Consider the following 26,845-nt stretch of genomic DNA (forward strand, 5'->3'; position numbering starts at 1 on the left):
TAATCGTTCAGAGAAAACACTACATATATATATATATATATATATATATATATATATATATATATATATATATATATATATACTCAACAGTACAGCTGACCAGCTGCAAGTGAAACACTTTTCCTCTTTCAGGGAGAAACTAACTAAGTGTTTAATAAAAGACAAAAGCAGATGTGAGAAGCAGTTAAAGTTCTTCTGCCAAAAGTGTTTAATCAACTTTTATCTGTTCGTTTGCTTTTTAATGTTGTTTAACTGTCACAATCTTTCTCTTGGCAGGACACTAAAGGATGTTGTTCTCTTCATATCAGCTGCAGCCAATATCTCTCACCGTCATCCTTTTAATAATAAACCCATAACATGATCCCCACTGCCAGTAGACTTCCTGTCACCTGGACGCCCATATAAGGAGGCGCTTCAGTCTGGGACTGTGATTACTGAAGCCAGAGAAAGGGGGCGGGGCATGGAATTAAGTTCAAGAAATGATGGGAGGATGGCACCGGTGTGTGTGTGTGTGTGTGTGTGTGTGTGTGTGTGTGTGTGTGTGTGTGTGCTTAACTCCCCACCTCCTGCACACACACTGGAGGGCTCAGCTGCCAAAATCTCAATGCAGGATTTCTTGATGATCTGGAGGGAAAACGAGGAGAAAGTTATTTACTTTACACACTTTTGCTGATAAAGAACGTTCTTAATCAAACTGTAACACACACACACACACACACACACACACACACACACACACACACACACACACACACACACACACACACACACACACACACACACACACACTGACACACAAGGAAGTAATAAATGATAATTGTTCTAATGCAGGACAAAGTCATGTCACGTGTCAGTTACGGGAATGCTTCCCTGTACAGAGAGGAGTTTATTTACCGAATCGATGACTCCCCGGAGGGCGTGGAAGCCCCCCATCACAGGAAACACATGCTCAATGGTGTCTGCGATGGTGGCCAGCTGCAGAGGGAGAGACCGAGGTGTGGACGGAGCACAAAGTGTTACTTACATCAATCAAAAAGGAAGCAATTCACACAACATACATTGAGACACCCGGCACATTCGGAGGTGGAGGACATTAGTGTTTCCATCGATGCATTATTTAACGCAAAAGCAAAATTGACAAACTTTCTCAATTGCGTAAACACATCTTTAAACTCGCTTGGTCGAAAAAGAGTTGATGTGCATGACTGATCAGCTGTTGCTGTATATTTATATAATCTTTGTCTCTTTATTCGCTATGCAACATGAAGTCTGGATTCCTGAGCACATGTGCTTCTCTTCATGTGTTGTCTTTATTTCAAGATATATAAGATTTAGATATGAGTGTAAAACGGCACAGATGTATCACATTCACATTACCTGCGTCTCATTGAAGTCTTTCACTCCAACACAGTAAACAATCGCTCCAAGAGACCTGGCTCTTTCTGCCTGTTGGAAGACACGAGCGATAAACTGAATAAGTTCCAGAAAACTGGCATCAACGCATAAAACGTCTTTATATTTCAAGAGCTATAAACTGCAGCAGGTTTGGAGTCGCTACCTCTTGCTGCGCGGTGATGAGCTGATGTTCCTGCAGCTCTCCGTCGGTCAGCGCTATGATCACGCTGGCCGTGCCTGAAAGACGCACACAGACATGTTATAGCCTCAACATAATGCACAGCTTGCTTGAAGCAGGTATTCATAGGAAGTCTTTTCATGCGTACCAAAGTTCTCCTGGTGTATCTGCTCGTTTGCCTTTAAATAAAAAGACATTGTCATGGTCAGGAAGTCATTCTGAGTTTGATTTTAAGTATAAAATGACACAGAAAGGAATTAGGTCAAAGGCTTACCCTCTGCAAGCCAAGGTGCATGAATGTGTCTCCACCAGGGATCTCTCTTTTCAGAGCGTTCAGACCCTTCTTGATGTCGACTCTGCAGAGAACAAAGTCCAGAGTTGGTACTTTTCAGACTTTTTCCCCTCTTCTCGTCTCAATTAACATTATAGTCGCTGTAAAGTGCAGATTTGTATTTCTCGATCCTTTACAGAAGGGGGGTCAAACTCATGTTAGTTCAGGGGCCACATGCAGCACCATTTGATCTCAAGTGGGCCGGACCAGTAACATCACAGCATGATAACATAAATAACCACAACTCCACATGTTCCCTTCGTTTTAGTGCAAAGAAGTACAAATACATTCTGAAAATGTTCAAATTTAATCTTTTTACAAGACATTATGAACAACCTGAGATTTCTTAAGAAATAAAGTTGCAATTTCAACAATATTATCAGTTTATAATTTAACACGCGTGTGTTACAACGTACAGATCAGTGTCTCTGCAAAGACACAACACATTTAGTCACAGGTATCTGGAACAGTATTTTACTTTATCATCAAAACAACTAATTTTCACACTTTGTAAAGTCGTCCCGCGGGCCGGATTGGACCCTCTGGCGGGCCGGTTTGGGCCCCCGGGCCGCATGTTTGACACCCCTGCTTTACAGGGTTCCTACAGCTTAAGGCAAATTAGATTTAAGACTTTTTTAATGCAACTCAGAATCAAATTTAAGACCAAGTTTACACACAGTTTTTCTGCTTCATGTCAAATTAATACGAGAGGCATTTGGTAAATTATTGAAAATATTAAAAAATACTATTTATTTGAGACTTAACAATTCACCGTCAGAAAAATAATTGATTTAGGACATTTTATTACCAATGTCGGCCTTATCTGTTAGACTCACTGTCTGTTAAGACTTTCTAAGGAACTTTAAAAGGTGTTCGCCTGATTCTGTTCACTTTAGTCAACAGAGCTCTAAAGCCGGCTGGAGGCTCCTCTGTTGGAAAGGGAGACACAGTTTCTGTGATGTTCTCTCACACGAAGTAACTCTGAGTTTAGATGCTGACTGGGGCCAATGTTCAGCTTCATGTCAGTCCAGAGAGCATCTGCTTTCACTCTGGTGCAACAGAGACTTTCCTTTAAGGCTGATTGTTCCTCTTGAAACATTCCCTGCTAGAATAATATTTATTCACAACACAAAGTCAGTTGCAGCTATTTAATTACATGAATCCTCAGACTGTATCAGTCATGACTTCACCTGCTTTCCGTCAGCTTCATGATGGTGGACGCTCTGGAGGAGAACGTTATGAAGGACATCCTCAGCATGGGACTGGAACAGAAGAAAGACAATCCATCATCACACGTGTCATTCAGCCGCCCACACAGATGAACATTACATTACTAATGATACGTGACAGACGAAATTCAACAGAATTTGGCTGATAGTTGGTGATTTCCCACCTTGCACAACATCTGACTAACATCTGCAACTCATCAGAAACATTGTGACGGTACCAGTAATACTGCGAAAGCAAAATATTGTCTTCCTGACAAACATAAAATAACCTGTGCTTCACTTTAATGCCAGACAAGCAACGTTGGAGTCCTTTCATTCACACATTCATATCTTATCGTGGACTTCACTCCCTCTGAACTGACACCACGGCATGCAGGATTCGAACCCTCTGTGCGTGACAACGACTCCAATGTTGGTATTCAAACTAAGTCAGTGAACCCTCACATGTGGGAAAATGTCGCTTTTTTGTGTTTATTGGTGAAAATGTATATTTAGAAAGAAATGACATGCATGTAAACAAACACGCATGCACAGCGTTCTGAAGTGTTGTATTGTTTGTGAGAGAAAGTAAGTGAATACAGATTTACGGCGTTTGAAACCGTCTCGTGTTTGTTTGAAACAGAAACGTTGAGACGGGTTGTTTCTTTGCTCTAGCTGCACAACAAAGCTCCAGGTGTTGTTGTGGCCCCCGAACAGCACGGACAAAACAAAACCACCCACGAGCTGAAGGCCATCTGTTGAAATTCGCCTTCTACACGGCACTGTATTGTTGAAATATCACTCATATTTTAGCCATGAGATGAGCAAATACTTCAGCCATATCTACGGCATCTTCATTTGCTTTACAGAACAGAATACAAGATGGCACAAAGGAGCCAGGACCATTGAAAGCATCCATCCCTCTTTGCCCTCCTCTGAGTCTGAAGCTGCTCTAAAGGAGCCTTCCTGCCTGCAGTCGCTGCTACTGACCCCGCTGACACCAGATATCAGCTACTGCAGAGACTGAAACATCAGCCTGCATGCTGAATGAGCACATGGCCAGATGTCGCTGTGGGGACAGATATTTATTTTACTTTACCGGGGTGACTGCTGCGTAAAGTGTGTTTCTCTTTAGTGATCTCCAGGAAGTTGAGCACAGAGGCAACACGAGTGTCCAGAGACCTTTTGGTTGTGAAACCTTTCAAATATTATAGTATACATGTAATTATTACCTGCATATTTGATGGGTTGATTGTAATAACATGAAGTGTTTCTTACCTTTTGAATTTCTCGGCTAAATTCTCCACAAAGTAGTAGATTTCATCCCAGTGGTTCTTCACACTCCCAGACCTAAAACACACAAATAAAAACACAAGTTGTGTTCAACTGTCATGAATGCCCATACATTGGTACAGTGAGTACGGTAGCTCAATGCTAATCAAAACACAGCTAGCATAAAAACTGTGAAGCACATTCACCCTTAACAACAAGCAGTTGTAAAATATCATTTCTGCGTGTGTGTGTGTGTGTGTGTGTGTGTTAGTGTGTGTGTGAGATGATTTGTTCAGATAAACTTAATCAAAATATGAAGGCTTAAGCTGTCTATCAGACACACTAACCTCCATATGGTATAGCAGTCAAACAAGGAAAATACATCTTTGTTAGCCAAAAACGACAGCGGCTAAAAACATTAACAAGAACAAGCTGTATGTATTCAGGGCACAATACAACTGTTTAACTTGTTACAGTCACTTCACAATCTGGCGCAATTGTTAGTAAATTGTTAGTATTTCATAGTTGCTATCAATTGCTAGCATTTAGCTAGTCGAGCCAGCAACAGATAGACAGCTAGCACATCCTTTATTTTGTTACTAAACCATGGAGGGAAGGAAATTAAATGTAATAAAGAACATGCTCACATTGTGATATGTTCCCAGGGTCCTATGTTATTGATATAAACTAACATTGTAAGAGATTGTTAAGGGTGATCTTTGCAGTTCAAATTGCTAACCAATGAAAGGACGTGGACATTTCAAAGTCCGATCAGCCCCTTTGGAAACATTAAAAGTATTTTAGGGCCGTAGGTTTCAAGGAGTATAGCATCAGTAGACTATAAGCTGTAGGTTGATTTCAATATTTAAACTCAAGAAACATATATTGCCGAGAACATAAAACCCTTTGGAAGGTCTTAATGTGTTATTGTGACAAATTATTGATTTCTTCAACAACACCACTGGGGGAATAACTTAAAACAATTAGCCTGCACTATACATTGGGGGCCTGTTGAGAAAGAAGTGAGGGTGGTGGCGTGGTCTGGTGTGTAATTTAGCACCCTCCCGTATCCTGAATGACGCCCTGAAGGCTGAGGAAATGGGTCCTGGTCTCCCTGGAGAACCTCCATAAAACTGGACTATTATAAAATATTTTTTTAAATCCCTACGGAGCTACCTTCATTTCCTCTGGGCAGACTGTGTTTATGTGTGTCAATTTTATTAAGTGTGAGCGTTAAGGGAGAGGGCTTCTGGCACGATGTGACCAGTCAGCAGGTCATCCGTTAGCTAACGAGTTCACCAGGGACCTGACTCATGGGAAATGAGACTGTGGTAAAGCTCGAGGCCTGTTTAGAGGATGATGCTTACTAAGAATAAAGTGCAAAGCGGACTAAATATTATTCTAGGTGCTGACTAACTGATGTCACGGCCTTAGACACACACTGGAACTGGCCAGAATCAATGTCTTGAATTTCTCTGTATGGGACTGAAGGTCAACACCATTTTGTATCCACAGGGATCAGATCTATTTCAATTTATTGGAGAGTTTCCATTGACATGTAGTTCACTCACTGGCGCCTGAATACGGGGGACGAGACTTTCAGGGGTCAGGGTAATAAAGTGGTAACGTCTAAGCCAGGTATTATGGTCATGGAACATTGGCGATAACATGTTGGACCTTTATTCAATCATGACCAACCATTGTGTGATTCAAATAAAAGTGATCTGACATCCATTACAATTGATTGCGTGTGTGTGTGAGTATTTATTTGCCTAACTGCACATCCTGAACCTGAACCTTATTGACGTATTGGTTTGGAGAGTCCTCTCGATTCGGACCTGATGTAAACATGCACGTGAAGCACCGTAAAAGGCATTGCATTCTTACTGCTTGTTGGCGGACCACTGAGCAAAAGAAAAAATTCTGCCATATGATTTCTAAGTACCCTCATAAGAAGAGGGAATGTATTTCTGTCCATATTATAGTTGTACAACTGTAGGATATGCTGAGATTGTAAAGAGGTTCACATGAAAAGGTTCACTATCCTATAACTGTCTGTCATCCAAGATGGATTTAGGTCTATAACCTTCACTGTTGACTGCAAGAAGTCTACATTTTGTTACAGCGTATAATGTGAACCAGACTAAACACTGACTGTTATCTTAGTTTACCTTTTTAGTTGCATCAGTTCCCAGCACACACTCAATAGATATCTATTTGAGAATCACGTCTAGACATAACAAACAGAATGAAGTATTTCAGGCTTACGGGCTTTTCAAGCCTTGGGACGATGAGAGAAGGTTTGTTCAGTAAATGAGATTAGTATCAACAACGTTTATTTTCTGTACAATGTATTAAGATTATTTGATCATTGGAAGATACAGGAACCAAAGTTGGTTTGGAAAAAAGCACCTGCTACGTGGCCAAAACTTGAAATGGAAATGAATTGTGACTAAAGTTATTTGGATTGAAATTTAGTGTCTCGGAGGTTATACCCTCTGGTGTTTTTGTGTTATAGCTTGGCAGCAGAGGGGTAATTATTTGGCCAGGCTTGGGGAGGTAGACACAGCCAGGGATACCAGGGACTTTCCCATCATTCCTCAGTCCTTCAAGGCTCTTTGTCCTGCCAAACAGAACCCTACATGCTCGGAGGGACTGGATAATGTAAGAATAACACTGTGTGTTCATCATCTTCTAGTCCCCAATGTTCTACTTCATCCAACAATATTGCTCATAGGCTCCTTTAATAACTGCAAGAAGTTGATATAGTTGTTGATCAGCAATTACCTTCGCAGACGCAGAACCTCCTGGCATTTAAAACTCAACACAAACATTCTGCAGCTTCAAGCATTTCAAAAAGAATCAACACGAGCAACAGTAGCTGAAATGAGAGCCAGCTCATACTCAAACGCCATCAACCTAAAATCCAAGCAAAACAAACAGATTGATTGCTCAGATGGTGGTGAGCTGCTAAAAAGGAAAGCAACTTAAAATCACCAAGAATCTGCCAAAGCTAGAGGTTCAGATTTGGGTTAATGGTGGTAATATGTAGACCCATGATCCACATACAATAAAAGCATCCACATCAACATATACTTGTTACGTAAGTTTCAGGGTTTTCCCTCGTCTAGTGTGAAAAGCCGGTCAACTAAACATTTTCTCAGCTATGGCTGATCTGATGACATGACTTGTTCCCCCACATCAAGGCTGACTGAGCAAAGGAAGAGGACAAGACCTTACAAGCGCAACAAAATCCTGGCAAAATTCAAAAAAGCTCGAGGTGGAGGAGGAGAGATGTTTAACTTGGATGTTCAACAAAATGTGCAGCGCAAACAGAAACAGTCACTTGTGGATTGCACACACACGTACACACACAGACAGCCTCTGACCTGAAGTAATGGCAGGAGCCAAGTTCTTTTGCAAATTGTTCCATCACAGCAACCGAGGAGGTGGGGGGTGGGGGGGGGGGGGCTGAGAATAAGAAAACTTTCCTGCAGCTTATAGTCATGTAGAGTTGTGGGGATCGTTCTTGAGTATTTATTTAACATCAGGGTGAATCTGAGGACTCCCTCCTTTGGTTTTCAGCTGCTTATCTTTACTTCTGAACCACAATGGCTCTTGTTTGAATTGGAACGGTTCAATTGTCTGAGGTGGCTGCAGTCGTGGGACCGAGGCCTAGCTTGCAGTTTCACTCACCTGTCCAAACAGCGTTGGGAAAGGAAGTGGGCCATTTCATTCTATGATTCTTGATGAAACTATTTAATGCGGTGCCTTCCCCCCCCTTAATCCTTTGATCTAATTTTAATGTTCTGAGTTGAGCCTCGAGATCAGCGGTTTGTGGTTTGGGCACAGAAAATAAAGGTTTTGAGAGGTGAGGGTCGCAATTTGCTGACAAAGTAATCAAGCTCCAACAGCAGTTTTGAAGTTATGTCAGAGCAAATCGTCAAAGCCCAGTGACAGTGTTTTTTAATTGTACAGACTCTTGGAACGAGATGAAGAGCATGTGTTTGGCCGTATGCCAGCTGAGGGCTGAGAGAAAGAGAAAGAAAAGGAAAGAAAGGAAGGAAAGAGCACGGGAAAGATGAAGAGTCTTATCGGTGAGATTACAGTAGAATTCAGCGGACTGGGAGTGAGATAATGTGAAAAATCTGTTGGCTGTAACGCAAACTTGTCTGCCAGAGGAAACATGTGGATGATTCGATGAAATCTTCAACTGCACGGCCAAGTTTCTCTCCGGCCTGCTGCAGCCAACACAGCTGGCACACAAGAGAGCATGAAGACAACCAGAGCACGGTGTAAACAACTGATTCAATCTCTGTGAGGATACATATAGTCGATTTTATGCAATTGGTGTGTCTGTCAGCAGGATAACAGATAAACTGCTGGCCTGAAATTCATGAAACTTGGTGAAAGGGTGCAGCATGGGTCGAGGAAGAACCCTTTACGATGTGGAGCGGATCCGAATCACAGGCCCATACACAAATCATTTTTCACTTCAGTTAACATTGCAACAAAGGGACTCTGGCCTTGGCGGAGGTCTGCGCTCTCCGAGTGCCCTTCTGGTGTCATTTGATTAGCGTTACTGTTAAAGCTCCTTCTTTACAGCTGAGGTGCCCAAGTGGTCTTGGGGTTTTAAGGCACTGATCATGAATTACAGTGTCCCTGGTTCAAGTCCGGCGGGGGACCAATGTTGTATTTCTCTCCAGCTCATTCCCTGTTATCTCTTTACTGTCAACTCTCTAAAATGGGCACAAAATAGCCCCCCATTGACTTTTTGGAACCATTGATCGATGTTGGTCTTGTCTGTATACATTTATCTTGATTCCAGATAGTATGATGCCAAACAAAATGTAAAACTATCCACGCTCGTTTCATTATTAAGACATATTTATTGAAAGCCCTTCAGCTGTGATGTTGCAGCTGGCTCAATGGACTCCACCCAGGCACCACCAGCCTGTTGCCAAATTAGCACTTTGATACTAAAGTAAACTAAAACCCAGGTTTTGGCCTTAATTACACACCGTTTGGACACTAAATTCCATCTGCTGCTACATCAGTACATTGAACGTCCAGCGCAGTGATTTGTGCTGTTGGCACAAAGGGAGGTAACGCATCATTAGCGTTCAGCGGTGCTAAACAGGCCATGTCAAGAGAAGACAGGAATTTGATAGATGTGCCCCAAGGGTCCGAAAAAACAACTTCATCAGTCATTTCTTCTTTAAAATAATGACTTTTTCTGCTGACTGGGTGATTTCGCAATGGCTGGTTCTGCACAAAATGAATCAGACAGTGAGCGTGGGTGTGTGTTGAGGAGAGCATGAAGTTCTTCTAGGGGCGGGTTAGAAGGGAAGAGAAAAACAATGAGACAGAGCAGGAACAAAGAGTTTAGAGAAATAGTAAAAACTACAATTATTGTGTACTTTACATTTATGTCGACCATTGACCAGTTTTAAAATGGAGCGGATGTTATTTTTCTAACTTCCCAGCTGGTTTCTAATTATTTCCATACAGTTTGTAAATCAATTAGCTGACACATTCTTAAACTGTGCATCCTAATGTTCCATCACAGTGAACGCCGAGTCTGAATTAATGCCAGTGTTACAGAATTATTGCATTTTAATACAGTAAATGTGAAGACTGCATTGCATTGTCACATAATGGTACTGTACTCTGGAGTCTGCTTAATACAGCCATGCTAAAGCCCCCACATGGCCAAGCATATCAATTAATACTGCTTTAAGGTGTATTCAAAGTAGAAAACAGTTGATGTTTAAAAAAAGCTAAGGGCCCTTGAGCTGCCATTTTAAAAGCCAGGGTGTCTTTGACTATGATATTACAGCTGGACCATGTTTAATATTAAACCTTCTTTCTCAGTCCACATTTAACGACCCAGGAAGCACTTCTCTCCCAGAGGGCATTGGGATGACGGCATGTGGGAAAAACCTCCATCAGTCTGAAGTCTTAGCAGCTCTCAGCTTCGTTCTCACAGTTCAAAGTGTCGAAGAAGGAACATTTTTTGAAAAGAAACCCTCCCAACTCCACTAAAAAGGCTGTCTGCCATTCCAGCTGGGCCTACCCACACCACCCCAGCCTGCAGCCAATGATGGTGCTCCAATTTAACTGACTGTTTGTTTTAAACCACTAACCTACTTTTACAGCCATTGCAGAAGTCAAAGTCTTTATTGCGTGATTGGTGAGCTAATGCTCCATGTCTATTCCAAAACCAGGAGGAATTGTTAGGAAAATAATTACTGGATAACTAGAATCTAAAATGTACTTTGTAAGGGACTTCTTTCTGTCGACTGAGTGTCATGTTTCAAATATTTCAGGGGCGATAAGTGGCATTTAAAACCTATTGTCTTGTTTTTGTCCCTGGGGCACTTCAGACAGCATGATATCATTTAACAAGACGTTTCTTCCCGCTGAGAACAGCAGCACGCTGCAAAAGACAAAATGACACAGAGCGCGTGTCATTCCACAGCGAGAACGTATTCCACTCCTAGACATATCCAAAATATTTATGGACTGCAGCTGCAGTTTGGTTTTTCCGCTGACATGCCAGGATTCAGGCAACATGACCCAACGCCCAACCGGTGCACGAACTTGTGACTACATCAACAACAACTACAACGTTTTGCAGCCGGGATTAGCATTCTGAAAAATAAAGACAACAAAGAAAGGGCTGTGATTTGGCCTTTGCCTACCAGAGATGGAGTTTTATTAATAGCAGCACTCAAGTGTTGTGAAAATAGTGTATCTCTACATCTGCGGTAACGCCAAGTAGGTCAATGAGGAGTCATCAACAGTGATAGCAGTACTGCAAGAATAAATTCTAATGTGTTGCCCATTCAACATGAACACGATGGATAAATTAATTCTTCATTAAGAGATGAACTTTTTGCAGTTGGCCCCAAAGGTGAAATCCTTTATCTCAACCCAACCGTCCCTCTGGCTCGGTGTTCCATATGACACAGCAAGCTGCGGCCTGCCCACTCTGCATCAGCAGATATACATCCCCGTTAGCATGCTAGGTTAGCATTTACCTCAAGTGCATATCAATGCATGAAGAAACATACGTGTCTCTCTCCCAATGTAAGTCTATGGGAAAAAGTATTTTTGGGCCCAATGACCTCACGTGACGGACACGGAAGTTGTATTTCCGCGGTTTGGGCGCGACGAAGCTTGAAGCCTGGTGATCGTCCTGGCAGGGTTGCAAGTGCAGCCTCACAGAATCGCTAGCACGGCTGTGGACTTGTAGTCTAGTTTCTGTGTGACTTTAATAAGCCTACGTTACAGTAGTGAAGAAATCATTTATTTGGTGTCTCATATAGCGAACACCGCAGCACACATCGTTAAATGGGGGTGGCAGGGTGTGGTTATTTGCCAAGGGTTTGGAATTTTCTTGTTTTTTCAATCAACACCCTTGTTCATTCCACCGAGGAAGTTATGTTCTTCGGTTCGGTTTGTTGATTTGTTTGTATTTTTGCCACCAGGATAACGGAAAAACTACAGATTTCCACGGAACTTAGTGGAAGGGTGAAGCATGGGCAAAGGAAGAACCCATTCAACTTTGGAGCGGACTCAAAAGTCTGCGCTCTCTGAGAGTCCTTCTAGTTTCATTAGGTTTCATTCGGAGACCCTTGGCTTTCAACCTTCTAGGCCTGTCTCTGGTTGTTGTGTTGCTGCCCCTCACCCCGTTGACGCCTAGTGGGTATTGTAACACCGCTCCTTTCCTTTAGGATATCAAATATATCTCTGGAGGGCACTTAGCAGCTGAGGATAGTGTGTCTTACTAAAACCCACATTTTCTGAAACCCAGTCCCAGATGTCCCAGATTCAAATTGGCAACCATACAGGCATGAGCTGCCCTTCAGACTCCACCCACGTGTCTCAGACAGCACTGTCCTACATGTTCGAGCCATGACGTGACATCATCTGCAATAAATGCCTTTGGAGTCGACTTTATGAGCCAACACAGCAGTTATCTTTCCTCATTACTGTGAAACTCAAAACCCCACAACACGGGGCCCACAGTGTGTTTCTCATTGTAAATCAAACTGAGCAATACCAACTCCATCAGCTGTACCATCCCTGTGTCCAGTGTGTCCTTCCAGTTTTAATTCTACCAACACTATTTGTATACATGATGTTGATATTGGACAAACACCTGTGTTACTGATTACACCAGACATTTTACAAGGAAAGATATTCGTCCATGACACTCAGAAAGCTTACTTTGATGAGTCTAACCGCTGATAGCGTGCATGGAAATGAACAAAATGGGTTTTATTTCTATAGAAGTAAATAAAAAAAGAAGCCGCAGCTGTACTTTGTGTTAAGTGTTAAAATGTTAACACACTGAACTAAGATGGTGAACATGGTAAACATTATACCTGCTAAACATTAGCATGTTAGCTAAGTTAGCTACGTTAGCATTTAGTGTCTCAGTGCAGCCTCACAGGCTGTGTCTTGGTCTTATTCATTTATGATCATTAATTATTCCAACATTATCAACACACAGCTGGTTAAGGCTTTACTTTTTATCTTGCTACCTAAAAGGAACACGACTGCCGGCATGGGTAATAAACGTTTATGATTTAATTCCTATGCTACACAATCGTCCAGTATCAGTATACTTCCTAGAAAACTGACACCACAGGAGTTATTACTGATTAAAACAGCTTCAACCAGAGATAAGTAGCTTATAAGTGACATCTTCATAAAACCCACAGCCTCCCCTCTGCTCAACCATAGTGCTCAATCCTTTCTGTTGTGCTAGTTACTTTAATAAACTGTCCTGTTTGACGTGACTTAAAAGATTACTTCACATCCTTTGGTGATTTAAAAAAGAGCAACACATCCACGCAGGGTTGGATTCTAGGTCACCAAGGATTCAAACCTCTTCTCGCTCACTTTACACCTTCCATATGCATCAACCAGGGCAGAGTTCAGACGGTGTCTCATAAAAACAACTCAGGCCTGAGGGAGGAGGGGGGGGGGGCAGGTGTCTAATGAGCTTCCTCTTATTTGAAGTCCTAAACCTAGTTAGTCACCCCCAGAGTGGGCCGCAAAGCACGCAGACCAGCTAACAATAGCATCTAACATTGTAAAAAAAAAAAAAAAAAAGAAGCTGTTTCCTTATTTTGCAGCATGTGTCAGTGTTTACCACACAGCACAAGCCAAATACAGCCCTCCACATCTGGGGCGCCGTCACAGGTTCTGGCTCCATTTCTGCTCAGAAATCAAAAGCCAGGAAAAATGTCAAAGGTGCTGAGAAGTTCAGTGGGTACAGCGAGACACTTAAACTGTCACAAGTCGCTGGTTCCCACTGGGGGGCCATCACTGTGGAAATGTAAGCGCTTTAGATGAAGCCAGTGGCAGATCAAATGTTTTACAGTTACAACAGGTGACACTAATCTGCAGGAGACTTCTCATTTCTCTGTATCACATCCTCATAGACGAAATCCCCCCGAAAACAAGCTTTTAAAAGGTGCTTTGTGCAACATTTTGTTCTCTAAATTAAAACCACATTTTCTATAAATGCTGTTCTTGTTTCCCCTCCCCATTTCTGGCAGTGCGCCGTTAATGCAAAGGGCCGGATAAGAGCTGATACAGCAATATGCTTTAAGGTTAAGTACTCGAAAGATAAGTAACCAGTGTAGGAAATATAAACAATATTTGGGGGGCAACTCTTGCCCCCGCAGTTTAACAACGTGGGGCATTTGCAAACCTTCAGTAATTAGGGCATAAAGTTGCTTTTTTGAGAGTTAAATGAGCCCAGGCTTTATTGCATACATCAATCAATGTGTTAAGAGACGGAAATGGAGATTAAACAGATTGATTAAGGTTTCATGTAGGATAAGAATATTGGTCTAAACTGTCATCCTACTTTCTGACACTGGTTGTAATAAAGGTTCCTTTCTTGCAAATATATTCTCTATAACATTTGCCCCAGTGGTGTTCAATGATGATGCTTTGTTTGGTTACAGCAAGTATAATTAAATGTATGTCTCTGAGTGAATGCAACAATGAGGTATAGATCTTAAATCTGTGAGTTTTAGTCGACATTTAGTCACACTATGGCGCAGAGGGGGATTCCTGTATTCCATTATGTCAGAAACACAAGTCCCTGCACTTAAATGTATAAAATCCCCGACAGTAAAGGCATTCAAAGAGAAGCAGGGGCTCCAGAGGTTTTTCCTGCTTTCCTCTGACATTTTATTTTCTCCCCAGCTGAAGTCCAGCACTAAGATGTCACACAACCACAGCATTTTTCCTATGTGGGCGTACAGTGGAAATGAAAGAGTGAACGGTGAGCAAAAATGAGTGGGAATAAAAGCAGAGCCTCTTTGCCTTGTAGAGTTTGAAGTGTTCAGGAGAGTGACGTGGAGAGAGAAGTGGTACGTTTTAACTTACACAGAAAAAGAGATATCATTCTTGTTGCATGCAATTCGTCACCCCTCGTTTTGCCTATTCAGCAAACTGTACTCTGCAAGTCAGCCTCCTTCCCAGCGTCATCCCGCGCGCGCACGCGCACGCACAGATGCAGCAGCGGTGCTAATCAGCTAACATAAACTCCATATCTTAAACTTTACTTTTCTACCTTTATAAACATGTTAGAAGCTGAAACTTTGGTATATTTTATCTCATGTTTGGAAAATAAACTGCTTCTTTTTTTGTTGTTGTCCACAATCACAGCATGACACAAACCTGGCTTGAATAACTGAACCGCAATAAAAGTAACTGTTACACGAAAAGTAAATGCAGATGTTAGATTGTTTTTGGTGGTTTTGCAAGCTAATTTCAGCCGGGAAGCTGCTGTATTACTTTCCCAATGATATTCCTATTGTGTCTTTATATATAAAACATTCATACACCGTGTCCACTTACTTATCAAGCACAAAATACAGGTCAAAAGCTCCCTGACAGGAACTCTCCTCCTCCTCTTCGTCCTGCTGCTCCGGCTCGGCTCTTGCAGATGGAGAAGGGAGCAGAAATAATCCGAATAAAACCAGAACAAGATGCATGTTCAACAAAAGTCTCGCCATAGTTTTTCCTCGGTGAAAAAAAAAGAAGTTAATTCCTTTGTAGATAAAAAGAAAATGCTTGAGCGTCTTCTTACATCCCAGAGATGGTTAAAGCATTTAACAAACAGAGATGCAATGAAGACAAAAGAAAGGATGCAGGCGATGCTTCCACTTCTCTTTTATTTTGAGCTCAGTTTACAATCTTGTCCGCATCCCGGTCAAAAAGCCACAAGAGAGATGCTTTCTCTCAATCTCTAAAAAACAAAAACTCGGATTTTTCAGAATCCTCATGCAGCAGGAAAAACAGCATTTGCAGAATCAAATCCAAAACCCGCGTCAACGAGAGAAATGGACACAAAGGAAAGATGGAATAAGTGGTTCGTGAGAAAATAAATGATAAAAAAAGAATAAAAGTTTCCTGTCAAAGTCTCAAAACAGGTCTGAAAAAGCCAAATGAAGCTGAGTAATGCAGAGCAGTGTTGGCGCTGGAGGAACTGGGAGCCGGGGGGACAAACTTGGCTGAAATGGTCCAGGTTTCATATTTCAAACTGAGGAGGAGAGAGAAAGAGGAAAAATGGGTCAACATCCCATTTTGCGCCTCCCTCACGTGGCACACTGGCGCATGTTGCGGGGAATCGGCGCAAGCGTGATAATTACGATGTAGGCTATAAACTGTCATTCTTGAATGCTGAAACCTATTGTCATAAATTAAGCTTACCACCTTAAACCACTGTGTGCATTTCTGTTCTGTCCCTGCATTTTGCACTCATTAATCAGAAGAAGTTTGTTTGCTTTCTCTGTGCTGCTGCTACCAGTTAATTAGAGCAGCAGGGTCCACGAACAGCAACATGCTCTGTCATTACACCATCATAAAGCAAGATGAGACAAAATATATGTAACAAACATACAGTTACACACAATATGTTATTGTTGTTGTTCATCGAGCACATGGAGGTGATTAACACACTGTTCATCAATTGTGAAATGTTCGAAGTTGGAAAGAAGGAGGGTTTGGATTATAAAAAGTTAAGCAATCTCTCTTACAAGTTTACCTTGATAGTAGTCTTATTATTTGTTTATTGAAACAGCCCTACAGACGCTATTACCTGGGTTATCCTATTATTTGTAATATTTGCAGAGGTCACCTGTGTTCTTAATCCCACACTAATCTTAAGTATTTATCAAACTGTGCAAAGTTTAACATTATGCACACATTGTTTTCATGTTTGTCCTCCAAACCATCCTTATCATCTCTGCAAGCACGGCCGAAATAACCTGCTCAGGGGCCCGAGGGTAAAAATAAGCTGCTGGGCCCCCTTTTGTTTTTGTCTGTCTGAAAAAAACACAGATTCTCTGTCGATAAAACATGACCAACACACACTTTTGTATTTCAGTCGTCTTTATTTTATTGTGTCTCACCACTGGAATTGATACAACCCAAGTAGGCCCACAAGGCATAATGGACATACACTATTCCACACAATGAGGACAACAAGTGGATTACTTCACCCGTCCCAGTTCCAAAAAATCCAATGTAATACATGAAAAGCAAACATAGTTTAAAAGCATTTCTGTGCGTTTACTTAATGTGTTGCCTCTCTTTTGCATGTGACTTCTCAAAAATGTAATTAAGGTTATATTGATGTTACAACTGATGTTTGACACATAATTATTAATACCTACTTCAAAAAAGAATCATCTCTTCAGCACCATTCATTCTCAAAACCTTCAGCAGCCCGAGCAACATCCAAAAGAAATAAGAGCCAGAAGTAAATCCTACTGTTGAACATATACTAGGCTTAGGTTTTGAGATAATGAATAACGGATTACACTTTGTACTTAATCAACATTCTTCACTTCTTATACAAGTCTAAATTCTAAATCTTGAAACTATTTGGCTGCCAAAGCAAAAGTGACTGTTGAAACCCCCCCCGGCTTTGTTCAGGATGTGGTTTATTTCTGGCCTCCAAAGTGCTTGTTGAAGATGCCCTTGGCAGTCTCGAGGGCGCCGTCAGCTGGGACTGGTATGTGAGGTGCGATGCCAGCTCCCTCCCAGGCTGGCCCAGCGGCAGTGTCGGAGTGGATGGTGGGGATACTGAGGAAGATGTCGGTCTCACCAACACTGAAGGTCTTGGGTGGGTGGGAAGACCCGGCGGTTGTCTCTCCGACGATCATAGCGCGACCGAGTTTCTTCATGATATAGACAAACTCCTCCGCGGCGCCGGCAGTCGTCCCGCTGGTCAGGATGATCAGGCTCTTCTTGGAGCCGTACCTTGTGCCTGAGGAAGAGATGGAAGCAGAAGGACGGGGTAGAGAAGTGAGCGCTGGATAGTGAAAAGGGTCAACGTTGAACTGAATGAAGGCATTAGAAAATAAAGCCTTCTTGCTAACAAATATCTTGAATAGTGATTCAGCCAAACAGGGCGACTTTAAAGACCTATCAGTTATTCAAACAAGGCATTGCATCTGGACAGCTGTACAGCTTATTGGCAAGCGTTTTAAATGCTATCAGCCGATTGAATGGCCGTTATCAGTGTTTATAGATATGGGTTAGAAGGGGCCTGCTACACCTACTAGTAGGTCCAGAAAGCTGTGATCATCTATTCACATGGTTGATAAGAATACAAGAAGACGCCAACCTCTAGGAGCCATAGCAATTATGACTGGAGCAAAGGAGGAAGTCAGGTGACGTAGTATAAAGAACATAAAGGTCACAGAGGATGGATGGGTCAAATAAACACAGGAGACTGCTGTTCATGTACATTTAGTTACCTAACAATAATACTTAATTTAACCCAAAGCCTGATCTTTTCAAGTAGTTTTGTTCCCTAAACATAAAAACGTTGTTTTGTTTCAATTCCAAACATTAACCATGTGAGCATTTCACTTTCACAATGTGCTAGTGAATGCAGTTTGCCCCATCTGACGCAACAATAACAACTGATAACAGCCATTTTATGAGCTGATTACATTAAAAAAGGGTGTTATTGGGCTAATTGGACAGTTTATCCTAAAAAGCATAGATGCTTCAATTCTTGAGGAAAAAACCTGGCCCTGAATGCTTCACTATGTTTACCATGTAATCACTAACTGTGTTGCTAACAGTAATCTATGACTTCATTTTAATTACCCGTTAGTTCAGGCAGGGTAAGGAGCTCTGTGGTGGTGCCGGACGATCTGTCGTACAGCTTGTCCAGCACAATCTGCTTGTCGGCATCAAAGAAGTAAGAGCAGAAGCCTGCAATGGCTGTTGTTGGGCCACCAAGGTTGTTCCTGCAAAAACAGGTTGTAGAAAAATCAAAGAAAGCTTAGATTCATGATGAATATTGAATGATCCTTTGTGAAATGTTCTTTTATATAAAGATCATCCCATGTTATCTCATTTTTACTGGGGTGGTAAGACAAGATGTTTTAAAGTAAGAAGTTATGTTCAAATGAATTTATCCTCTAGATCTGTTGGTGGTCCATATTTTAAAATAATACATACATTCAAAATAAATTGATAAATCCTAAAAAGCAATACTACACGTTTGCAAAATAAGTCAATATTTAGTAACGGAGCTGTTGCAGATGATCTGTTTTCCAGACACACTCCATTTTGAATAGAAGCGTTGACATCGCTCCGTGAGCAGGATTACCCACCTGAGGTCAACGATCATAGCGTCCGTGTTGACAACTTTGTTCCAGACGTGCTCAACAATAATCTGGGCAATGGCCTTGACCTCCTCAAAGTCTCCGAACATGTCAAAGCGCAGGTAACCGATGTTGTTCTCAAATTTGTCAGTGTGGAAGGAGATTTTGATCAGCTCAATGAACATCTCTGGAGAATAATCCTGTGAGAGAAGAACACATTTGTAATATAAGCAATGTCAATATGTTTCTTTAAAAATAATAAAAGTCAGATTTTCTGCAGACTTTCACATATATTACATATTAAATATATTTGAATTGCTGCATACAACAAATGTTTCCAATTGTATAATATTGAGATCATATCCTCCATAGATTAAACATGTTAATCCAGTGCACTGCAAAATCCTCTGTGTTAATATGACTTTAAAAGCTTTAAGAAAACATTTAGTTTTTTTGTTTATCTACCCCACAAGACTTCAACAATGTAATACTTTTCGAAAGGTTTTGAACACCAAAGCCTTTTGATCATTAACAAGTGACAATGAAAGACAAAAACAACCAAAAACCATAGTCTTATGTACAAGGGTCTCACCATGGGTGGCAGAGCTGGGATGTTGTTGGTAGTCTTCAGGCTCTTGTCCCCAGACAGGGTCTTCAGGTCAGCCGACAGCTTCACCTCCAGACCATCCTTGGAGACAACCTTGCTGTACTCGCCGCTTGCCAGGAGCCCCTTCAACTTTTCTGCAACAATAGCCCCAATATCTTCAAAGGCGTAGTTGTCAGCAATCAGGGTCGCTGATCCCTCAATGATGGCTGGAACTTGGACACGGAGGTTGACGATCTTGATGGCGGTAGCGAGGGCGTCTTCGGCATTGACCTCCACCTCAGGGGTCACACCTGTAACCTCCCAGGTGGAGCCGGTGATGGGGTTGACAGACTTTGCGGTTGGCACAGTAACGTAGAAGTCAGTGTCGCCCACTTTAATTTTATCGACATTCACAGAGCCCCCAGCGGTCTTCTCACCCACAATGGTGGCCCTCTTAAGGTTTTGGAGGCAGTAGGCAACATCCTCGGCAATGCCCTTGGTGTTTTTACTGGTGAGGACAATAAGGGGTTTGGTAATGCCATATCTGGCCCCCAGCAGTGTAGACAGAGAAAACAGCTTAGTGGTGGTGTTTGAAGGACGGTCATACACTGTGTCAATGTGAATCAGAGGCTCGGCTTCGGTGAAGTAAGACACAATGTAGGGGACTCCTGAGATGTCCCCGCTGCTGGTGTAGCGCAAGTCAAAGATGAGAGCTGAGGTTGGCAGGATTTTATTCCAGACCAGGTCTAAGAGCAAAGGGCCAACCTTTTCAGCAACCTCTTCCCCGAGGATGTGATCGATCCTCAGGTAGCCAATGTTGCCCTCCAGGATGTCTAGCTTGATTGAGGTCTGGAGGACAGCAACAAGCTGCTCAGGGGGCACGGGAGGCATCTTCATTGCAACCACAGGGACATAGTTTGGCTCATAGGAGACCATCAAACGTGGGTCACTGACTGTGGTCTGGACTCCAGCACTGAGGATATTAGCCAAGGTTTCAGCGTCTGGGATGTTGAGAATTTCTGTGTTGCTGCTGGCTGCTTCAATTGCCTCCTTCATCCCCACCAGCTTCTCCGGTGAGCAGTAATTGTCCATAACGATTTTTGCCATATCTATGATGACGTTTGGGGTAAACGAGGCATGGACAAAGAAAACATTCCCCAAAACTAGCAGAAGTGCCACCAGGAAGATAGCCTTTGCCATTTTTTCAGTTGTCAGCCAAAAAGTGAGTAGATGGGAAGTGGAGGTTGTTGAGCCGAACCGCCTTGTCTGAAGAGGCTCTTTGTCAAATGGTACTGTTTTGGCTGCAAGGTTTCTGTTAGCCCACACATAAGAGGATTTGTCCAACAATAAACCTCTAATCACATAATCCAGACTGCTTCTGTAAGGCAATAACAACCTAGTGTAAGTGTAGTAACAAGGACGTGTTGCCAAAGATAATCGTCTTTAATTTACACAAGGTATTTTAAACCCCTATTTAAAGCTACCTTTGTCAAAAAGATACGTTTTGTACCTTAGCAAATATCAAGACATGGATTAAGGTTGGTTGGTTCACTTATTAAGTCCCCTTGTTATCAGTTTTTATAAGTAGAACTCATTGATTTGTGACTTTTGGGCCATTTTTGAAGATGAAGACACAAGAAAATGTTGAAAAACATGTGAAAGCTCATAATTGCCATATAATTCAACACAAAACATAATATCTGGAAAGTAAAATAAATAAAAAAAGAATTCCTTATAACCACTGAATTATTTTATTCACTCATGAAAGGTACACATTTAACATCAGCTGTTCAGTTGGTGGTGGTTGTCTCCCTTCTGCAGTGGTGTTGAAGTGAACAGCAAGATTAACTTTAGGTTTGCTGGGTACTTACTCCCTCTGCTGGTAGTTTGGTAGTGAAGGAACAGCAACACTGAAACATCATTACAGCATACTGAAAAAGCACTATGCAAAGAAGATAAGCAAACAATCAAGACATTTAGCAAAGAAATTAGAAATTATCCAATATAATGACAAACATCAACATTCATTTACATACAGAGCAACTATTTTTTCAAGCAATAATATGTGTCAACAGAATATTGACCTAAAACATGGCATTAAAAAAGACAAAAAAGGGAATAATACAAAATATTAAAACAGAAGAGAAAAAGGCAATTTCACATGATATAAATTAAATATTCAGGTGGGTAGGCATAACATTATTTTATAAATAAAAAGAGTGCTTTGGTCTATACTTGGCGTATAATAGGAAATTGTTTTATTCACAATATTATATACTTATTCACATTGAAATGAGGCTCTTGTAATGTCAATGGGTGTTCAGAGAATTACATCCTCTTTACTGTTTTTCAAGGCAGGGTAATAAGTTCCCGCTTGTAATTAGATATACATTGAATCCATACTCATTCAGTACAAGTCTTTCTGGATAAAGGAATCAGCCTAATTGTAAAAGTATATTTCATAGTGGACATTGGCTTGTCTACGATTGTGGGAAATAATAGAAATGTCACATTTACCACACATAAAAACTGGACTTTGACATTGAAGTGGTGGCTAAACACAAGACAAATTAACAAATAGTAAAAAATAAGGACATTAGAATATAACATGAGGAACTATTTTCCTTGCTCTCTCTTCAACTGCCTTGCTGCTATGATTCTCTGCGCAACAGGAAGAGCTCCATTTGCCTGGGCAATAACATGAGGCTCAACCCCTGAAATGCTCCACATTTTCCCAGTGATTGCACTCAACACAACCTGGTTAGGGATGGAAGCGTAAAGGAAGCTGTTCCCGATCTGGTAGGTTCCACTTGATAGAGACCCTCCAATCGTTGGCTCTCCAATGATTGTGGCCCTGTTCAGGTCCTGCATAGAGCGGGTGAACACTTCGGCTGCTGATCCTGTCATGTGACTGGTGAGTATGAAGACGTCCTTTGAGGACCCATACCTTTGACCTTTGACTTCAGACAATGTCATGACCTCTTTCATGGTGGTTGTGGTACGGTCGAAGACAGTGTAAAGATGCCGCAATGGTGTAGCATCAAAGAAATAAGTGCACAAGAGTGGGATCGCTGTTGAAAACCCACCAGTGTTGTACCTCATGTCAATTATAAGGGCATCTGTGTTTACTATCTTGCTCCACACTAGTTTTACCACTTGAGGCCCGATAGCTTTTACCACCTCTACATCTGCCATCATGTCAACCCTTAGATAGCCAACATTACCTGGCAGAAGCTCAATTTTAAACAAAGCGTTAATAATGTATCCCACTTCTTCAGCATTAGGGATCTTTGGGATATCACGAAGCGACTCTGGCTCAACATCGCAGTAGAAGATATGGAGGCGATGATCGCCTGAAGTCTCTTGGAGGTCTGCCGTCAACTGAGATGCCAAAGATTCAAAGTCCACCACTGACCAGTACAATCCCTCATCCCATTTGTTCAACAGAACCTTGCTGACCTTTAGTGCAACTTCATGTATTGCATAGTGTTTTTCTAACAGCTCCCCAGTTCCCTCTATGAGAGACTTGAGCCCTTGGTGAAAATCTGCAATCTCATGAATGTGCTCCACAGCTTCTTCGGCTAGCACGATGGCATCAGGGACCACACCACCTCCTAGCCAGCATTCACCATTGTTGTCTAAAAAGTTTATGAAAGGGACGGTGATGGCAATATCTGTCCCCTCTATTTGAAACGTCTTTGAGTGCATAAGGGTACCAGATGTAATTTCCCCAATGACTGTGCCACGATGTAGTGACTGGATCAGGTAAGCAAACTCTTCGCCGGCGCTTGCTGTGTAGTAGCTGCTCAACACGTAAACACCACGTTTTGAGCCGTAGGTCGGGCCTGTTACTTCAGGCAGAGAGTCATATTCTGTTGTTGTGTTATGAATTTGGTCATATATTGTGAAAAAATTATGCTTCTGTGAAGTGTCCTGCAGATACGACAGGATAAGGGCTAGAGAGGTAAAGGATCCACCAGTGTTATAGCGTAGATCAATAATCAGGTTATTAGTGTCTTTAAGGGGCCCCCATACCTTTTTAACCATGAGCGTTTCTAGTTCATCCCCTGCAGACGACTTGACAAACTTGTCAATTCGGAGATAGCCAGTATTGTGTGGGAGTATTTCCACTTTGATCGTTGTATCTACCAGTACTTTTAATGATTCCAAATCATCTTGAATGTTGTCAAGGGCAGGGTCCTCCTCTACTATGGCAGCATTGTCTTGCATGTATTTGATGATCAGTCGTGGATCTTCAGAAACAGTCTGGAGGTCCCGGTTGAGTCTGACTGCTAGGTCCTCCTCAGATACGACAGAGAAAAAGTCGGTAGATTGCAAACGTTGAATAAGAGCTGGAACTCTGTCAGTGAAAGCATAGAACTTCCAGATTATGTCTGCGATACTTTGCACAACTTTTGGTATGGCAGTCCTTATAGCCAGGAGGGACTTGGCTTTTGCGACAGCTTCCTTGGCGATGACGTTGATTGATGGGGGAACGCCACTTACTTCCCAGCTATGGCCTGTGATTGCACTAACTGATCTTGCCACAGGAACGGTTATGTAGAACTCCGACTGAGGGATCCTAATCTTTTGGACTTTTACTGACCCGCCAGCAGACCTTTCCCCAACCGTAATGGCCCTCTTGAGGTTTTTTAATGTATATGCCACTGCCTCAGCAGCCCCAATGGTACGCTTACTGGTCAAAATAATCACATCTTTCTTCTTTCCATACCTTTCTCCCGTTATTGATGGCATGGTCCACAGCTCCCGAGTTGTATTTGAGGGCCTGTCATACACAGTGTCAATATGAATGAGGGGCTCAGGGTCTGAGAAATAGGAGATTATAAAGGGAACTCCAGACAGTTCTCCAGCTGTGCTATACCTCAGGTCCATGATCAGTGAAGAGGTGTGAGCAACTTTGTCCCAGATGTTGTCCCTCAGCAGAGAGCCAAGCTTTGCCGCTGTATCTTCGCCAATGACCCGATCTATCCGCAAATATCCAACATTGTTGTCCAGGATATCCAGCTTGATAGAGTTTCTCACAAGCCAGATCATCTGCTCTATGGGGAGAGACGGCAGCGTCGGTGGCATCACCGGGACAATATTGGGCTCGTATGACACAGTCAAGCGTGGATCGTTCAGTGCCCCTTGTACTCCGTTTGTGAGCACAGATGCCAGGGTCTTCCTGTCTGAAATGTGCAGGATTTCTCCGCTGTTGATGGCTTGTTGGATGGCCTCCTGCATCCCAACCAGATTCTCAGGGAAGCAGTAGTTTTCCAAAAGAATCTTGGCCATTTCTAACACCAGGGCGGGCTGGAATGATGAGCTGACAGATATGGTACCTAGGAGAAGCATCAATAGCAGTGGTGGTGTGTGTTGCGCCATCACCAATGTCTTCGTCGTCACTGATGGAAATAGACTCACTCCAGCTTCTCTTTCACTGTGCTGCTTTCGTTCATTTGTCTGTGTTGAGGGATGGTGGTTTTTGGAGGAGGGAACATTGTCATTGTTGTGGATTTTTTAGACAACAACAACATCCCCATAAGAGGCTTTTGTCCCCAATAAACCTTTAATCGCATTATCTATGGTGCTTCAGCCAGCAGACAATAACAGACAGAATAGAAATTGGTAAATGGGAGCCTGTGCAGTTTCTTACCTTTTCCCACACAAACCCAATGCGTTTGGGTTCTTACTTTTATTGGACTATTATGCAGTTGCTCTATCTTTGTCCAAGGGGCTTAATTTATTTGACACAATTTACAATTACTTGCAATTGCACTGTAGTCTTATTAAGACTTCAATTATAGCCTGTGTCGCTTTCAGAATTTGCAATATGATACCATATTTATACTGAATCTACCTCAACTTTTTAGATAAACAGGTTCAAGAGACAAGTAAAACATGTGATGAGCTGATTGTTGCAAAAGCCTGATCAGAAACTCTCACGCTCTCTCCCTTGTCTGTTATAAAAGCTTATGGTGGTGTATTTTGGAGCTGTTGGTAGCTTTAGAGGTCATGTCTGGGTCGCTCCACCGGTGACATGATTGCACAGTCTGTAGACACGTGGCAAAGCCTTCTTATAACACATGCAGGATCAGAATCGAGTAAAAACAGGAACAAAAGGTTGATTGGAAAGTCTTTATCTGAATTGAATGCTGAATGATTTACTTATTCTCCTTTTTCTCCTGCTATTGTTTCACAGTATTGTTTCCCATGGTTAGTTTTTCGTGTTTTTTAAATCAAAAGATGCAACTCATCATTTGGTGGATGATGAAAGAAAGTGTCCAGGTGAATAATATGTAAATTCAAGTCTTAAAATCTAACTTTATTTGCTGTTAAATCTGTACGTGTCTGACATCACCTGACCATGTGATCCTGTGCAGACATACGTCATCTCCTTGCAAATACTAGACTGTACTAACATATTAATATCTCTTAACTTTTAATACCACCTCACGCCTTACATAATACAACAATCTCTGCCAATTCCCAGGACACTAATATTTTTCCCTCATGTGTCAAATATAAGAACAGTTACAGCAACGGTTTGGATATTGAATCCCGAACTGCTAATTGGCTTGAAATACAACATTTTAAGAGAGGAATTTAAGCTGTATAAGTATTCTCTGAAGGTAAAAGGTTGCACTGTTGGCTCGCTAAAATAACCTCAGTGGATAACTTGCATGTTAGTGGCTATACATTAGCTATTTCAAGACAGTTAGCCTGCTTAGATTTATTCCCAGACACAGAAGGAAAGTGTTCAAAGTGTAAAAGCTTTAAAACACAACTAAATGCTACCTGCCCAGCACCAAACGCCAGACAGACACAGTTAGCAACTAGCTTGTAAATAGCTTATAGCGTAGCATTTAGCGCTAGATATGGAGTTGGACTTAAAAAGTAAATTGATGCAGGCTGTAATACAGTTTAAACTGTCTCTGTTGTCACATGCTGTTGATGACTCTGGGAACATCTTATGAGGAAAAAGTAAACTGAGCACATTATTTTCTTGGACATTGAAACTGGATTGCCTGCCTTGTTGTTGGTGCTATTTTAAGACCAGAGTCATTTTGGGTTACCCAGGAAGGACATGAACTTGCCTCCTCATTGGTCTTGTCACAGAGGTTTCAGCCCTGATAAGACTGTGTCACTGACTTCTAATATTTACAAAACTGACACTGTGCATTAAATGAAAATTGGAAAAAATAGTAGAATTTG

General features: G+C 41.9%; 3 protein-coding genes across 3 annotated transcripts in view; all 3 read right to left on the reverse strand.

Annotated features, from left to right (window-relative positions):
• Positions 1 to 15,887, reverse strand: part of antxr1c (ANTXR cell adhesion molecule 1c) — a 36,021-nt gene extending 20,134 nt beyond the window's left edge. Inside the window, exons 1-9 of the mRNA XM_029455575.1 lie at positions 15,275 to 15,887; positions 4,391 to 4,462; positions 3,095 to 3,166; positions 1,848 to 1,929; positions 1,722 to 1,752; positions 1,559 to 1,632; positions 1,378 to 1,446; positions 895 to 975; positions 564 to 624 (exon numbers count right to left, since the gene is read on the reverse strand). Coding sequence (XP_029311435.1) covers positions 564 to 624; positions 895 to 975; positions 1,378 to 1,446; positions 1,559 to 1,632; positions 1,722 to 1,752; positions 1,848 to 1,929; positions 3,095 to 3,166; positions 4,391 to 4,462; positions 15,275 to 15,432 — 700 coding nt within the window. The 5' untranslated portion in view covers positions 15,433 to 15,887. The remainder of the gene's footprint in view (positions 1 to 563; positions 625 to 894; positions 976 to 1,377; positions 1,447 to 1,558; positions 1,633 to 1,721; positions 1,753 to 1,847; positions 1,930 to 3,094; positions 3,167 to 4,390; positions 4,463 to 15,274) is intronic.
• A 1,477-nt stretch (positions 15,888 to 17,364) lies between these two features.
• rbp3 (retinol binding protein 3) lies at positions 17,365 to 20,830 on the reverse strand. The gene is made up of 4 exons (XM_029455576.1): positions 19,637 to 20,830; positions 19,054 to 19,244; positions 18,542 to 18,684; positions 17,365 to 17,690 (listed from the first exon to the last, which is right to left on the reverse strand). The coding sequence occupies exons 1-4, from the start codon at positions 20,828 to 20,830 to the stop codon at positions 17,365 to 17,367; spliced, it is 1,854 nt and encodes a 617-aa protein (XP_029311436.1).
• Positions 20,831 to 22,246: 1,416 nt separating this feature from the next.
• Positions 22,247 to 25,015, reverse strand: irbpl (interphotoreceptor retinoid-binding protein like). The gene has a single exon (XM_029456758.1). It carries the CDS (start codon positions 25,013 to 25,015, stop codon positions 22,247 to 22,249), a length of 2,769 nt encoding a protein of 922 aa, XP_029312618.1.
• Between the last annotated feature and the right edge of the window lie 1,830 nt (positions 25,016 to 26,845).

This window comes from Cottoperca gobio, chromosome 19 (genome assembly GCF_900634415.1).
Source record: "Cottoperca gobio chromosome 19, fCotGob3.1, whole genome shotgun sequence".
Lineage (NCBI taxonomy): Eukaryota > Metazoa > Chordata > Actinopteri > Perciformes > Bovichtidae > Cottoperca > Cottoperca gobio.

What these genes read in the sequence shown, in the direction of transcription:
- rbp3 (XM_029455576.1), bottom strand. Translation starts at nt 20,830, where the DNA reads ATGGCAAAGGCTATCTTCCTGGTGGCACTTCTGCTAGTTTTGGGGAAT. An exon ending in TCCCAGCTCTGCCACCCATG is followed by an intron (nt 19,245 to 19,636) that starts GTGAGACCCTTG and finishes CTTCTCTCACAG; the next exon opens with GATTATTCTCCAGAGATGTT. An exon ending in GCTATGATCGTTGACCTCAG is followed by an intron (nt 18,685 to 19,053) that starts GTGGGTAATCCT and finishes CTGTTTTTGCAG; the next exon opens with GAACAACCTTGGTGGCCCAA.
- irbpl (XM_029456758.1), bottom strand. Translation starts at nt 25,015, where the DNA reads ATGGCGCAACACACACCACCACTGCTATTGATGCTTCTCCTAGGTACC.